The sequence below is a fragment of the Coturnix japonica genome, chromosome 38 (assembly GCF_054131305.1).
Source record: "Coturnix japonica strain WE chromosome 38, WE-NBRP24, whole genome shotgun sequence".
NCBI lineage: Eukaryota > Metazoa > Chordata > Aves > Galliformes > Phasianidae > Coturnix > Coturnix japonica.
In genome coordinates, this window is record NC_140700.1 from 2,540,505 (window position 1) to 2,555,431 (window position 14,927).

General features: G+C 61.7%; 3 protein-coding genes across 5 annotated transcripts; 2 read left to right on the plus strand and 1 right to left on the minus strand.

Annotated features, from left to right (window-relative positions):
* Nucleotides 1-95: 95 nt before the first annotated feature.
* Nucleotides 96-2,866, minus strand: GNAT2 (G protein subunit alpha transducin 2). 2 transcript variants are annotated; one of them, XM_085527332.1, is made up of 9 exons: nt 2,734-2,866; nt 1,851-1,893; nt 1,581-1,722; nt 1,347-1,504; nt 1,136-1,264; nt 861-990; nt 609-762; nt 330-524; nt 96-234 (listed from the first exon to the last, which is right to left on the minus strand). In XM_085527332.1, exons 1-8 carry the CDS (start codon nt 2,849-2,851, stop codon nt 334-336), a joined length of 1,065 nt encoding a protein of 354 aa, XP_085383458.1. In that variant the 5' UTR covers nt 2,852-2,866; the 3' UTR covers nt 96-234; nt 330-333. The 2 variants fall into 2 exon arrangements, with proteins under 2 accessions (XP_085383458.1, XP_015740526.2); XM_015885040.3 differs by having other exon boundaries at nt 101-237.
* A 1,543-nt stretch (nt 2,867-4,409) lies between these two features.
* Nucleotides 4,410-12,304, plus strand: AMPD2 (adenosine monophosphate deaminase 2). 2 transcript variants are annotated; one of them, XM_085527328.1, is made up of 18 exons: nt 4,410-4,643; nt 5,208-5,332; nt 5,476-5,606; nt 5,873-5,941; nt 6,379-6,487; nt 6,574-6,760; nt 6,858-6,999; nt 7,093-7,182; nt 7,385-7,514; nt 8,108-8,302; nt 8,712-8,843; nt 8,928-9,091; nt 9,279-9,405; nt 9,529-9,692; nt 9,777-9,897; nt 9,986-10,159; nt 11,313-11,423; nt 11,495-12,304. In XM_085527328.1, exons 1-18 carry the CDS (start codon nt 4,580-4,582, stop codon nt 11,708-11,710), a joined length of 2,451 nt encoding a protein of 816 aa, XP_085383454.1. In that variant the 5' UTR covers nt 4,410-4,579; the 3' UTR covers nt 11,711-12,304. The 2 variants fall into 2 exon arrangements, with proteins under 2 accessions (XP_085383454.1, XP_085383453.1); XM_085527327.1 differs by lacking the exon at nt 5,873-5,941 and having other exon boundaries at nt 4,428-4,643.
* A 101-nt stretch (nt 12,305-12,405) lies between these two features.
* LOC146754789 (glutathione S-transferase 2) lies at nt 12,406-14,927 on the plus strand. The gene is made up of 8 exons (XM_085527333.1): nt 12,406-12,507; nt 12,604-12,679; nt 12,966-13,030; nt 13,110-13,191; nt 13,281-13,381; nt 13,636-13,731; nt 13,818-13,928; nt 14,745-14,927. The coding sequence occupies exons 1-8, from the start codon at nt 12,472-12,474 to the stop codon at nt 14,838-14,840; spliced, it is 663 nt and encodes a 220-aa protein (XP_085383459.1). The 5' UTR covers nt 12,406-12,471; the 3' UTR covers nt 14,841-14,927.

The following is a 14,927-nucleotide window of genomic DNA, read 5'->3' on the forward strand; positions in this document are numbered from 1 at the left end:
AACTGCCAGCCGCCCTCGGTGCCCGTTTCCTCTTCCCCTGCTCTGTGCAATGTGTGGGTGCTGCCCGAGGGGAAGCTGTGCTGTGGGGCAGGCAGGGCGGCTGGGGCCCCTCCTATTGTGGGCTCAGATGTGGGGGGGGGGGCAGCTCATAGAAAAAAGTGGGGGTTGGGGAGCTCTGTGTGTCGTCCTCTTGGCTCTGCGCAGCAGAACTGGGATGTGGGGCTGCAGTCGGCTCTTCTGACAGGGGGGAGATAAGAGGGGGAACATCCATCCCCATTGCTGCCAGCTCTTGGGGTCTGGGCTCACAGCCCCCCCCTACCCCCCCCTACCTGCTCAGAACAGCCCGCAGTCCTTGAGGTTCTCCTTGATGATGACATCTGTGACGGCGTCGAACACGAACTTGACGTTCTGGGTGTCTGTGGCACAGGTCATGTGGCTGTAGATCTCCTTCACGTCCTTCCTCATGTTCAGATCCAGGAACTGGGTCTTGATGTAATTCCCCGCGTCTTCAAACGTGTTGGGACCTGGGGGGGCAGCAGTGGGGTTTCCCTGGTGCCGTTCCATGCTGGTGCTATGGGGTCCTTCCCCCATCTCCCCCCATCACTCACCATCATATTCAGGGAAGCAGATGCTGAGATGCACCTTCTTGATCTTCTCCTCGAAGAGATCCTTCTTGTTGAGGAAGAGGATGATGGACGTGGCGGCGAAGAACTTGTGGTTGCATATACTGTTGAAGAGGTGCAGGGATTCGTGCATGCGGTTCTGTGAGCAAAAACAGGGGCAGAGTGTGGGGCAGAGTGTGGGGCTGGGGGGTGGCAGCCCCTCATCCCACGTCCCCACCATGAATCCCCCCCACTCACCACCTCGTCGTCCTCCACCAGCACCATGTCGTAGGCACTCAGTGCCCCGCAGAAGATGATGCACGTCACCCCCTCAAAGCAGTGGATCCACTTCTTGCGCTCTGATCTCTGCCCCCCGACATCAAACATCCTAAAGGGGGACACACACACACACAGATGGGTGCTGACACCTCTGCCCCCCAGCACCACCCCTGGGTGCTGACACCTCCCCCTGGGCCCATCTGTGTCACCATAGGGACGTTGCCCCCCCCCAAAAGGGCTGCCCCCCCCCATACCTGAAGTTGAGGTCCTTAACGGAGAACTTGGTCTCGATGATGCCGGTGGTTTTCACTCTGGAGCGCAGCACGTCCTGCTCGTTGGGCAGGTACCCGGGGGCTGTGATACGGTCCAGCTGGTTCAGGTAACTGCAGGGACAGCCGTGTGCTGCAGGGGGTTACACCGCAGGGCTGTGGGGGGGTTACAGGGGGGGCTCGGGGCATTGCTCACTATGCAGCTGAATCATTGAGCTGATACTCCGCAGCCCTATCGAAGCAGGCCTGCACGCCGCCGTCCTTCCACAGCTTCTTGATGCAGTCCACCAGCTCCGGAGGCATCGTGCCCTCCTCAATGGAGTCCGCCAGGTTGAAGAGCTGCCGCCCATCATCCTGCATTGACCCACAGCCCCTCCATTATCACAGCTCAGCCCCAACACCACCGACCCCCCCATGGACCCCCACCCACCGCCCGGCTGGACTCGGCGTAGTCGATGCCCAGCGTGGACATGGCGCGGATGATGGCCAGGATGGACTGCAGGATGTTCCCATAGATGACAGCTTTGAACTCCATGCACTCCTCAGGTGTGTATCCATCCTGGTGGATGATCCTGGGGGGGGATGTTGGTATGAGCCCCCACCTCCCCAGTACCACCCCGTTCTGCTCTGGGGGCACCAGGGAGACCCCAACCCCGCAGCCCCTCTGCAATGGGGGCTATAAGGGTGCAGCCCCACTCACTTCATCTGCTTCACGATGGTGCTCTTCCCCGACTCTCCAGCCCCTGTGGAAAGAGGGGGGGACACCTCAGCCACGAGGAACCCCCATATATGGGGATTCCCATAGGGCCGGGTACCCACCACGGCAGCGTGGGGCTGTGTGCTGTAAGCAGCTTAGGGCAGCACAGGAAGCTGCTTAGAATTAGGGCGCTAATCGCCTTCACCCTGTGCCCCCCACCCCCCAGCTCTGCCACCACTGTCACTCTGTCACCCCATGGTGCTGTGGGGCTGGGCCCCTCCTGTGCCCATCGCGGGGCTCTGGGGATGCTGTGCCCCCCCCATCCTCCCCAATTCTCCATCCCCTGTCCCCATGTCATCCCTTTGGTCCCCAGCACCATCTGTGGGCGCAGGGCTGGGGGACATGGAGCTCACTGGGAGGGGATGGGGGTGGGATGGGACGTGTGTGAGAATGGAGGTGGGGATGGGGATGGTGTGAGGATGAGGATGGTGTGAGGGTGGGATGGGGATGGGGATGGGGTTGTGGATGGGGATGGGGATGTGGATGGAGATGGGGATGTGGATGGAGATGGGGATGTGGATGGAGATGGGGATGGGGTTGTGGATGGGGATGGGGATGGGGATGGAGATGGGGATGGGGATGGGTATGGGGATGGGATAGGAGCTGTGTGTCCCCCCCATGGACCCCCGGACCCCCTTCTCCCCATGCACACCTCCCACTCCCCATTACTCCTGCCCCATTCCCATCCCATTCTGCTGCCTCCATCCCCACCATCACTGCTCTCCCATTGCCACTCATGGTGCTGCTCCCATCCCCTCCCTATTCCCAGCCATACAGCCATGGGGACAACTCACACCCCCACATAGTCCCCCCCCCTTTACCCTACCGAGCAGCAGCAGTTTCACTGTCTTCGCCTCTTTATCCGCATCCTCCTGCAGCTTCTTCTCCAGCTCCTTGGATCTCTTGGCCATCTCCTTGTCCTCGGCGCTCGCCCCGCTCCCCATCTCCTCTTCCTCCTCTTCCAAGGCTTCCAGCACCTCCAGGTCCCCGCGCTCTTCCAGGTCTCCTCGGGGTGGGTGCACACACCCCTGTGGGGTGGGCAGAGAAAAGCTTTTGGGTTTGGGGGGGGGGGGAAACCTGCACAGGCCGCACCGGAGCGCTGGGCTGGTTGCTTGCGGGCCGGCTGCCCCCCGCACTGTCCCTTAATTCCCCATGGATAAACCCGATTTCTGGGGCCCGGAGGGATTTGGGGGGGCTTTTTTTATCACTCCCCACGTGACCCATGGAAATCCAATTAGCCCAAGATGGCAAAGATTAGGGGCTGGGGGGGGGGAGCAAGGTGGGGAGGTGGGCACGGGGTGTTATGTAAGGATGGGGACCTGACACCCCTATGGGAGATGGGGGCAGCCCCAGGGATGTGGGGTGCCAGCACTGTGGGCTGTGGGGTTTCTATAGGGATGGGCCCGGCCCCACTCGTGTCTGCCCCCCCCCCCGTGGGGCTGTGGGGTTCCTCCTCCTGCTGGGAAATGGAGCCAATTAGCACGAGCCGCTAACGAGCACCCATAATCTGCACTGCTGCACCCTCCCGCTCCATAAGCTCTTTATGGGTGCTCAGCCTTCCTCCCCCCACCCCACTCCTCCTCCTCCCACCCCCACCCCCTCACTACCACCGACCCCACCCCACATTTCTGGGTGTCACGGGGGGGCGGGCACAACAATATATGGGCCCATAGTGGTGGCTGTGAGCCCCCCCAACCCACCAATTCCCCCCATCCCAGGCTGTCCCCCCTCCTGCTGTACAGCCAAAGCTTCGTCCATCCCCCGCTGTCCCCGCGGTCCCGACTCCTCTAATGAACGCGGCGCTAATGAAGGGGGGGGTCCAATTAAAATGCCATCTCCAAAGGTTGGGACTGCGCCCGGACGGAACGCGGCGCTCACAGCGGGGTCCCCCCCCCATCCCCCCGTCCCCTCTCTGCCCACTGACCCCATAAGGGTCATAAGGGGGAACAGCGCCGGGTTGGGGACACGCGACCCCCGCTGTGCCCGTGCTGTGCGGAGCGGTGGCACAGGTAGGAGGGGGACATAGAGGGGGGGGGCGTGGGGCCACGACAGGCGGTGACACCCCCAGAGCAATGGCCCCGGGGGGTCCGACGGGGGGTACGGAGGGGTCTGTGCAGGCATTGATGCTGTGTTTGGGGGGGGGGGGCTGATATCTCAACCTCTGAGGGCTCCCATCCCCACAGCAGGGTCTGGGGGTGATGTTGGGGTTGGGGTCCTTCCCGTACTCCTGTCCTGATGGTGGGATATCATGGGGGGGGATGTGGTTTACCCTCCTGGGGGGCTTCGCAGCCCGTCTATGGGGTCGTGCGCGTGGGGGGCGCGCAGCGCTGCTCCCGTTTGGGGGTGATGCCCCGTTTGGAGGGTCCTCGTGGGGGGGCTGATAGATGGGTTGGGGGGCAGCACTCTCTATATGGGGGCACAGCGCTCACACGGCTCGATGGGGGGGGCAGCCCCGCTCTCCCATCCTCCCTGTGTTCTCGCCCCGCCCCTCGGTGCCGGCAGCCTTCATCCCTCCTCCTCCTCCTCCCCCCGCCCCATCCTCTTCCTCGGCCTCTTCCGGGCTCTCCCTCCGCCGGGGACTTTGCTCGGGCTCCGCTCCCGGCATCAATCATCAACCCGGGGGGGTGGGACCGCCGCCATTCCCGGCCCCCCCCGCACCGCCCCGTAGCGCTATGGCCGCCCCGGCCCGCTTCCCCTTCAAGAAGCGGGGCAGCCTGCAAGCGGCCGGCCCTGCAGGTGAGACCCCCCCCCAAACAGCCCCGTATCGCTGTGCCCGCGGGGGGGGGGCGCACATTGGGGGGGTGGGTTCGGGGATGCGCCCATCACCGTCGGGTTGCGATGGGTTGGGGGGGGGCGGACCCGGCGGTGCGTCCGTTCCCATCCTAACAGCCCCCCCCCATAGAAGATAATGGCAGTGAGGGGGGGGTGTTGGGGTGGGGGGTGTTGGGGGGGGGCTCTGCGGCGCTGCTGTGGCGCAGCGCTGTGCGCGCTGTGGGAGGAGGAGGAGGAGGAGGAGGAAGGCTGCGCTGCGCTGCGCTGGCACAGATGTGGGGCTGTGGATGGGGCCGGGGGGCTCCCCATGGCAGCTGGGGGGAGCTGTGATATGGGCACCTGTAGCAGTGCTGTGGGGGGGGTCCCACTGCTTTAACCCCCTATAATGGTGTGCAGGGAGCTGGGGGGAGACGGCCCTGATTCCATGTGCCCCCCATGCTGTGGCTGTGGGTCCCGGGGGGCTGTGTGGGGCTGCAGACCCCCATCCTGCCCCCCCCATATGGGTTCACACAGTGTCTGTGCCCGCAGAGCTGCGGGGGGGCTCCAGGCCTTTACAGTCGGCTCGTTCCCTGCCCGGCACCCCGCACTGCCTCAAACACTTCCCCGTGGATCTGCGAACCTCCATGGACGGCAAGTACAAGGAGATCGCCGAGGTGAGTCAGCCCCACACCGAGATGGGGGGCAGCAGATATGGGGGGGGACCCTCCCCATTGCCGGCTATGGGGGCTCAGCACAGCTCACATCGGGTGCTGTAGGGCTGAGGCCGGTCACAGCTCATGACATGATGGTCACACAGGAGCTGTTCAGCCGCTCTATGGCTGAGAGCGAGATGCGTTCGGCGCCGTACGAGTTCCCCAAGGAGAGCCCCATTGAGCAGCTGGAGGAGCGACGGCAGCGCCTGGAGCGACAGATCAGCCAGGATGTCAAGTAAGGGGGTGCCCCCCCCCATATACTACCCTGCCCCCCACCCCTGTGGGTGTCCCCCCCCTCCTGGGGACGGCCGCCGTCCCCCCGGGGCTGTCCGTGCTCTGTGCCCGCTCTGTGCTCCCCTATGGGTGTCCCGCTTGCTGTCTGGTTTATTTGGTTCCGGGCTCTGTCTGTTCCTATGGGGCATTAACGGGGTGTTTTCTCTCCCCCCCCCTCCCACCCCCCTTATTTGCCCACCCCCCCTCTCTCCTCCTGGCCGTCCCCAGACTTGAGCCCGACATTTTGCTCAGAGCCAAACAGGACTTCCTGAAAGTTGACAGTTCCACCGACTTACTGTGAGTGTCCGGCGCGGTGACACCGGGGCTCAGGGACCCCCCCAGCCCCAATAACCCCCCCACCCCACAACCCCCCCCAACAGCCCCATCACAGAGCCAAGAGCTGCCCCCTGTGCTATGCTGGCACTGAAGGGGTTAACGCACCCAGGGTGGGTGTAGGGATGGGGTTGGGGTGATGGGGGCAGTGGGCTCAGTGTGGCCCTGTGTGTCCCCCCCCCTGGTGCTGCGTGTCCCCTCCCTCCTGTCTCTGCTTGGGGGGTGTCTGTGTCACGAGTTGTTTTGTTCTCTGTCCCACCGCCACTTGTTGTGCTCTGTGGGGTGGGGGGGTGCATCCATGCATTGGGCTGGGGGGCACTGCCACTATGGGGACACCCCCAGCCCCCTCTATCTCATTATGGGGGGGGTCCCAGCTCGATGCTGATGGCTGTGCCCCCCAGGATCTACAAGGAGCAGCACGAGGACCGCGTGGATCACATCCCCAAGGAGCGCGAGGCGCTGGAGCGAGAGTTCCAACGTGTCACCATCTCTGGGGAGGAGAAATGTGGGGTGAGACCCCCCCCAATGGTCCCAGTGGGTGATGTTATTTTATGGGGGGCTCCAAAACCCCTATTTCTTTCCATTCCCCACCCCAGGTGCCCTTCACCGACCTGCTGGACGCAGCCAAGAGCGTGGTGAAGGCTCTGTTCCTCCGTGAGAAGTACATGGGGCTGTCCCTGCAGAGCTTCTGTAAGACCACCGCCCGCTTCCTGCAGGAGCTCTCCGAGAAGCCCCTGGAGACCCGCAGCTACGAGGAGGTGCCCGAGACCCCCGTGGCTGCGGGTGAGTGTGGGGCAGAGGGGTCCCATTGCCGGCTATGGGGCTGTGGGGCTGCTCACAAGGAGTTTGATGGTTCCTTTGGGGTCTTTTCTTGCTTCAGATGCTGCCGTGCACCCCCCGTTTGCGGAGCAGCACCCCTATGAGAAGTGGGACCCCCAGAGCATGCCGGCCGACCTGGGCTTTGGGCTGAAGATGGTGGATGGCGTGGTGCATGTGTACACCAAGCAGGACCTCACTGACAAGTAGGGGTGTATTGTAAAGGGGGGGAGACATGGGGGGTGGGAGATATGGGGGTGGGAGATATGGGGGTGTGACCACCTCTGTTCCCCCCCCAGGAGCACGGAGCTGGACCTGCCCTACCCTGACCTGCAGGAGTTCATTGCCGACATGAATTTCCTGATGGCTTTGATCATCAATGGGCCCATGTGAGGAGTGGGGTTGTGCCGTGGGGGTGGGCACCCCATTGCACCCCATTGCTGTGACATATGGTGCCAGCTCTTATCCCACATCCCCACCTCCATCCTGGGCTCACCATGGGTGCACCCTATTGTGCTCCAACCCTTGTGGGGGGGCTGTTCTCCCTTCTCTCCCCACACTGACCCTGTTCTCCCCTCACCCCCCGGGCAGCAAATCCTTCTGCTACCGCCGCCTGCAGTACCTGAGCTCCAAGTTCCAGATGCACGTGCTGCTCAATGAGATGAAGGAGTTGGCAGCACAGAAGAAGGTGCCACACCGTGACTTCTACAACATCCGAAAGGTATTGAAGGGCTGGTATTGAAGGGCTGGTATTGAAGGGCTGGTATTGAAGGGCTGCTATTGCAGAGCTGGTATTGCAGGGCTGGTATTGAAGGGCTGGTATTGAAGGGCTGGTATTGCAGGGCTGGTATTGCAGGGCTGGTATTGAAGGGCTGGTATTGAAGGGCTGCTATTGCAGAGCTGGTATTGCAGGGCTGGTATTGAAGGGCTGGTATTGCAGGGCTGGTATTGCAGGGCTGCTATTGCAGGGCTGCTATTGCAGGGCTGGTATTGCAGGGCTGGTATTGCAGGGCTGGTATTGCAGGGCTGGTATTGCAGGGCTGCTATTGAAGGGCTGGTATTGAAGGGCTGCTATTGCAGGGCTGGTATTGAAGGGCTGGTATTGCAGGGCTGCTATTGAAGGGCTGCTATTGAAGGGCTGCTATTGCAGGGCTGGTATTGAAGGGCTGGTATTGAAGGGCTGGTATTGAAGGGCTGCTATTGCAGGGCTGCTATTGCAGGGCTGGTATTGAAGGGCTGTTTATGGCCGCCCCCTGCTTGGGGTTGGGGGGCGTCTGGGGGCTTTTAGAGCTGAGCAGCGCCTCTGTTTCCCAGGTGGACACTCACATCCACGCGTCGTCCTGCATGAACCAGAAGCATCTCCTGCGCTTCATCAAGAGGGCCATGAAAAAGCACCTGGATGAGATCGTCCACGTGGAGAAAGGCAAGGAGCAGACGCTCAAGGAGGTCTTTGAGACCATGAATCTCACCGCCTACGATCTCAGCGTGGACACTCTGGACGTCCACGCGGTACGGGGCCATCCCCAGAGCATGGGGATGAATGGGGCCTTCAGCTCAGCCCTGGCCATTGGGGGGAAGTCTTCTTCTATGGGGTATCCCATGATGGAAGAGTAGTGGGAGATCTCTAGGGCTGTCCCGTGGTGGTGGGCTGATGGGTGGTCTTCGTCTCCATGGCCATCCCACAGCAGTGGGGTGCTGGGAGGGCTTCTCCAGTGTCATAGCATGGTGGTGGGATGGCGTGGGGTCTTCTATGGGGTCTTCTATGGCTCCATCCCATGGTGGTGGGGTGCTGGGATGGGGTCTCCTCCGGGCAATGGTGGGTGGGTGGTGGGAGCTGTCCCTCAGCGTGGTGCTGAAAGCCCCATATGTGTGTAGTGGGCAGCGGGGGGGGGTCTCACGTTTTTGCCCCCCCTTCCAGGACCGAAACACTTTCCACCGCTTCGACAAGTTCAACGCCAAGTACAACCCCATTGGGGAGTCCATCCTGAGGGAGATCTTCATCAAGACGGACAACCGCGTCTCGGGGAAGTACTTTGCGCACATCATCAAGGTGAGCCCCATCTCCATAGGGCACCATCCACCATCCTTGTACCTGCTGCCTGTGGCTGATGCTCTCTGTGCCCTCCTATGGCAGGAGGTGATGTCTGACCTGGAGGAGAGCAAGTACCAGAACGCCGAGCTGCGTCTCTCCATCTACGGCCGCTCCCGCGATGAATGGGACAAGTTGGCCTGCTGGGCCGTCAACCACCGCGTCCACTCCAACAACGTCCGCTGGCTGGTGCAGGTGCCCCGGCTCTTGTGAGTGCCCATCCCCACCTATGGGGGGTCCTGGTCCTATGGGGGTCCCTGGTCCTATGGGGGGTCCTGGTCCTATGGGGGTCCCTGGTCCTATGGGGGGTCCTGGTCTTGTGGGGAGGACCGGGGTTGGGTGCTGGGTGATGTGGGATGCGACACTGGGCTCCAAGTGTTGTCCATCCACTCTCAGCGATGTCTACCGGACCAAGAAGCAGCTAGCCAACTTCCAGGAGATGCTGGAGAACATCTTCCTGCCCCTCTACGAGGCCACCATCCACCCAGCCCAGCACCCCGAGCTGCATCTCTTCCTGGAGCATGTGAGCCCCCCAACCCTGACCCACTCCCTCCCATCCCCATGGATGTGTGGCTGACCCTTATGGCTGTGGGGATGGAGGTCCCGGTGTAGGGGTGACTGTCCCACTTGTGTTTGACCCCCACAGGTGGACGGCTTCGACAGCGTGGATGACGAATCCAAACCCGAGCATCACATCTTCAACCTGGACAGCCCTCTGCCCGTGAACTGGGTGGAGGAGGACAACCCGCCCTACTCCTACTACCTGTACTACATGTATGCCAACATGACGGTGCTCAACCACCTCCGGAGGTAAGGACATATAGTCCCCATGGCCCCCAGGGTTGGGGTGGGGGGATGTTGGGGTTGGGGGCTCATGGCTGTCCCCATGCACAGGAAGAGGGGCTTCCACACCTTCGTGCTGCGTCCGCACTGTGGCGAGGCCGGCCCCATCCATCACCTCGTGTCAGGCTTCATGGTGTCAGAGAACATCTCACATGGTTTGCTGCTGCGCAAGGTGAGCGGGGCCGGGGGGCTCAGCCGTGGGGTCTCGGTGCACCCCTGGACCCCCAACCTCCCACCCCTCACCCTGCTGTGCTCCCCAGGCCCCCGTGCTGCAGTACCTGTACTACCTGGCTCAGATTGGCATCGCCATGTCCCCGCTGAGCAACAACAGCCTCTTCCTCAGCTACCACCGCAACCCCCTCCCCGAGTACCTCTCGCGGGGGCTCGTGGTCTCACTCTCCACCGATGACCCCCTCCAGTTCCACTTCACCAAGGTGAGGTGTTTGGGGGGGGGGTCCACAGGTCATCGACCCCAAACCCATTGAGAATGGCCTCAATGGGAGGCCATGATGGGATGGGTTGGTGGTGGTCATGTCCATGGGGGTGGGGTTGGCTGTGGGGTCAGTGATGGCCATGGGGTTGGTGGTGGCTATGGGAGTGGGATGGGGGCAGTGGTGGCCATGGGGATAGAGTCAGTGATTGACATGGCCATGGGGATGGGGTCAGTGATGGTCAAGGGGGTGGTGGTGGCCATGGGGGAGGAATTGATGGTGGCCATGGCCATTGGGATGGGGGCAATGATGGCCATGGGGATGGGGTCAGTGATGGCCATGGGGATGGGGTCAGTGTTGGCCATGGGGATGGGGTCAGTGATGGCCATGGGGATGGGGTCAATGATGGCCATGGGGATGGGGTCAGTGATGGCCATGGGGGTGGGGTCAGTGATGGCCATGGGGATGGGGTCAATGATGGCCATGGGGATGGGGTCAATGATGGCCATGGGGATGGGGTCAGTGATGGCCATAGGGATGGGGTCAGTGATGGCCATAGGGATGGGGTCAGTGATGGCCATGGGGATGGGGTCAGTGATGGCCATGGGGTTGGGGTCAATGATGGCCATGGGGATGGGGTCAGTGATGGCCATGGGGATGGGGTCAATGTTGGCCATGGGGATGGGGTCAATGATGGCCATGGGGTTGGGGTCAATGATGGCCATGGGGATGGGGTCAATGTTGGCCATGGGGATGGGGTCAATGTTGGCCATGGGGATGGGGTCAATGATGGCCATGGGGTTGGGGTCAGTGATGGCCATGGGGATGGGGTCAGTGTTGGCCATGGGGATGGGGTTGGTGTTGGCCATGGGGATGGGGTCAATGATGGCCATGGGGATGGGGTTGGTGTTGGCCATAGGGATGGGGTCAATGATGGCCATGGGGTTGAGGTTGATGTTGGCCGTGCTGTTGGTTGTGGCCATACCAATGGAGTCAGTGGTGGCTGACGGGGTGGGCTCAGCAATGGCCCAGAGCAAGAAGGTGCCTCAAGCTCTGGAGGATCCTGGAGGTCCAGAGGGAGCGAGAGAACCTTGGGACCCCGCTCTCTGTCTGGGGGCAGGTTATGGGGCTGTGCTGAGTCTACGTGCCCCTATAGGAGCCGCTGATGGAGGAGTACAGCATCGCCACGCAGGTCTGGAAGCTGAGCTCCTGCGACATGTGCGAGCTGGCCCGGAACAGCGTCCTGATGAGCGGCTTCTCCCATAAGGTGCCCAGCCCCCCCAAAACCTCAAGGACCCCCCCATGCCATACAGGTGGCTCATTCTTACCCCCCCCCAGGTGAAGAGCTACTGGCTGGGCCCCCATTACCTGAAGGAAGGCCCAGAAGGGAACGACATCCGTCGTACCAACGTCCCCGACATCCGCGTTGGGTATCGCTACGAGACGCTGTGCCAGGAGCTGACGCTCATCACTCAGGCTGTTCAGAGCGCGGAGCTGGAGCCCATCCAGGAGGAGGACGTGCTGTCCATCACCCCCCCCCCACCCACACACTGATGTCCCCCCCCCCCATTTATTTCCATGCAGTGCCATCCCCGGGGCTCCGTCCCCTCCTGCTGCCCCGGGTTGTTGCCGTTTCCCCTGTTGTTCCTTGGTTCTTCTCGTTGTCTTTTTGGTATTTTTATGCTTCTTTTTGTGTGTGTGTTTGTGTCTTTTAGCTCGTTTTTTCACTGCTTTCCCCCCCCCCCCCCCATCTGTGTTACACCCCATTGGGGGGGTGGTGTTGTATTGGGTGCTGTGGGGGGGGGTCCTGGTGTCACAGTGACACCATGGGGACATTGGGGGTGGTGACATGACTTTCCCCCCCCCAGCATCCAGCTGTGGGTCCCCATGTTTTTAATAGCCCCCCCCCCCCTCCTCCGTCCAGTTCCTTGCCCCCCACCCACCTCTGTGCATTTGGGGGGGGGTCACATCGTGCTGGGGACCGGGTGGCACAGAGAACAATGTGGGGCTGCCATGTGAGATGGGGGGGGGGGGGGCTGCTCCCATCGCTATGTCCCCGCGCCCCCCCCCCATCCTGTGCCACCCCCGGAACATAAAACAACACCAAAACCCACCAAAGCATGGGAAATAAAGTATTTAAGTAAGAAATGGGACGCTGTGATTCGGGGGGGGGGGGGCGGACTCTGCGTGGAGGGGGCGGCCCCGGTGACGCGGGGGGGGGGGTGTGTGTGTTTGGGGTGGGACGGGCTGAGCTGCGCTGCGTTATTGGGATCGGAGCGGAGCGTCCCGTCGGGTGCCGTCGATCAACGCTCGCCATGGTTGTCACGTTGGGATATTGGGACATCCGAGGGGTGAGCCGGGGGGTCCCGGGGGTCTGGGGGGGTCGGGGGGGTGTGAGGGGGGGATTTGTTGGGGGGGGGGTCGTGACTCAGTGGCTGTGCCCGCAGTTGGCCCAGGCGATCCGCCTGTTGTTGGAGTACACCGAGACCCCCTACAAGGAGCGGCAGTACAAAGCCGGGCCAGGTGAGGGGGGGGCACCCCTTGTACAGCCATTTTTAATTGGGGGGGGGCACCCCTTGTACAGCTATTTATATGGGGGGGGGGGGGGGGGCACCCAGTCCTGTCCTCCTGCCCCCCCCAACCCCCCTCCCCTGCCCCTTGATCCAGGCACAAAGTCCGCAGTGCCCGGCGAGGGCAGAGTGCGGGGCGGGGCTGCGCAAACCCCCTCCCCTCCTGCCCCCCCCCCCGTTTTCTGCCCCCCCCCCCCATATATTCCCCCCCTGTTGCAATGTGGGGGTCTCTCCTGCAGCCCCCGACTTCGATATAAGCGACTGGACCAATGAGAAGGAGAAGTTGGGCCTCGATTTCCCCAATGTGAGTAGCGTTGGGGGGGGGTGAGGAGGTGAAGCAGGGGGGGCTGCCATGGTTTAACGCCCCCCCCCCCTTTATTTAGCTGCCTTATCTCATCGATGGCAACACCAAGCTGACCCAGAGCAACGCCATCCTGCGTTACATCGCCCGCAAGCACAACATGTGTGAGTGCTGGGGGGGGGGCTGGATATGGGGAGAGGGGGGGGTCCGGTGTGGTGGGGAGGGGGGGTCTGATGGGGTCCCTGCCCCACAGGTGGGGAGACGGAGGTGGAGAAGCAGCACGTGGACATGTTGGAGAACCACCTGATGGATCTGCGCATGGCCTTCATCCGGCTCTGCTACAACCCCGACTTCGTGAGTGACCCCCCCACACAACCACGGGGGGGTGGGTTGGTCCCTATGGGGGTCCCTGAGGTGGCTTTGGGGGGGGGGGATATTGGGAAACCACTGTGGGGGCTCAGTGCTGGGGTTGGAATCCCATAGTGGGGATGTGCCGCCTGCATGGCCCCAGATGTTGAATGGGGGGGCTGGGGGGGGCTGGGGGGGGCTGGGGGGGTCCCACCCCAATGCAGCCCCCATCCCATCCCTGCCCCCATCCCATTGTACAGGAGAAGCTGAAGCCGGCCTACCTGGAGCAGCTGCCAGGGAAACTGAGGCAGCTCTCGCGCTACCTGGGCACCCGGCAGTGGTTTATAGGGAACAAGGTGGGTGTTGGGGGGGGGGAATTGCTGTGTTATGGGGTTGGGGTTGGGGTATGGTGTCATACTGACCCTATTGCCCCCCCCCCCAGCTCACCTACATTGACTTTCTGGCCTATGACATTCTGGACCAGCAGCGCATGTTTGTCCCCAACTGCCCCGAGCTGCAGGGCAACCTGGGCCAGTTCCTGCAGCGCTTCGAGGTCAGTGGGACCCCACATCCCTGCCCCATATCGACCCTATGCATCCCCATACCATCCCTATATCAACCCTATGCATCCCCATATCATCCCCATATCGACCCTATGCATCCCCATACCATCCCTATATCGACCCTATGCATCCCCATACCATCCACATCCCATCTCCATATCATCCCCATCCATCCCCATATCGTCCCCATATCGTCCACATATCATCCCCATACCATCCCCATATCGACCCTATGCATCCCCATACCATCCCTATATCGACCCTATGCATCCCCATACCATCCACATCCCATCTCCATATCATCCCCATCCATCCCCATATCGTCCCCATATCGTCCACATATCATCCCCATACCATCCTCATATTGACCCTATGCATCCCCATACCATCCCCATATCGACCCTATGCATCCCCATACCATCCCCATATCATCCCCATCCATCCCCATACCATCCTCATCCCATCCCCATATCATCCCCATCCATCCCCATATCATCCCCATCCATTCCCATATCGTCCACATATCATCCCCATACCATCCCCATACTGTCCCTATGCATCCCCATATCATCCCCATATCATCTCCATCCCTATTCCCATCCCCATATCATCCCCATATAATCCTATTATCATCCCCTTATCATCCCCATATCATCCCTTTATCATCCCCATACCATCCCCATCCCATCCCCATATCGTCCCCATCCCATCCCTATCCCCATCCATCCCATTCCCATCCCTGTCCCCATCCCTATCCCTGCTCTGACCCCATATAATATATGTCCCCCCCCCTTTTTGCCCCCCAGGCCCTGGATAAGATCTCATCCTACATGCGCTCTGGGCGCTACATAAAGTCCCCCATCTTCTGGCACACAGCGATGTGGAGCAACAAGAAGGAATAAAGGGGGATGGACCCCCCTGCGCCCCCCCCCCTCAGATATCCCCCCCACCGGCCCCATCCCTCTATAGAATAAAGCTGAGGGTCTGCA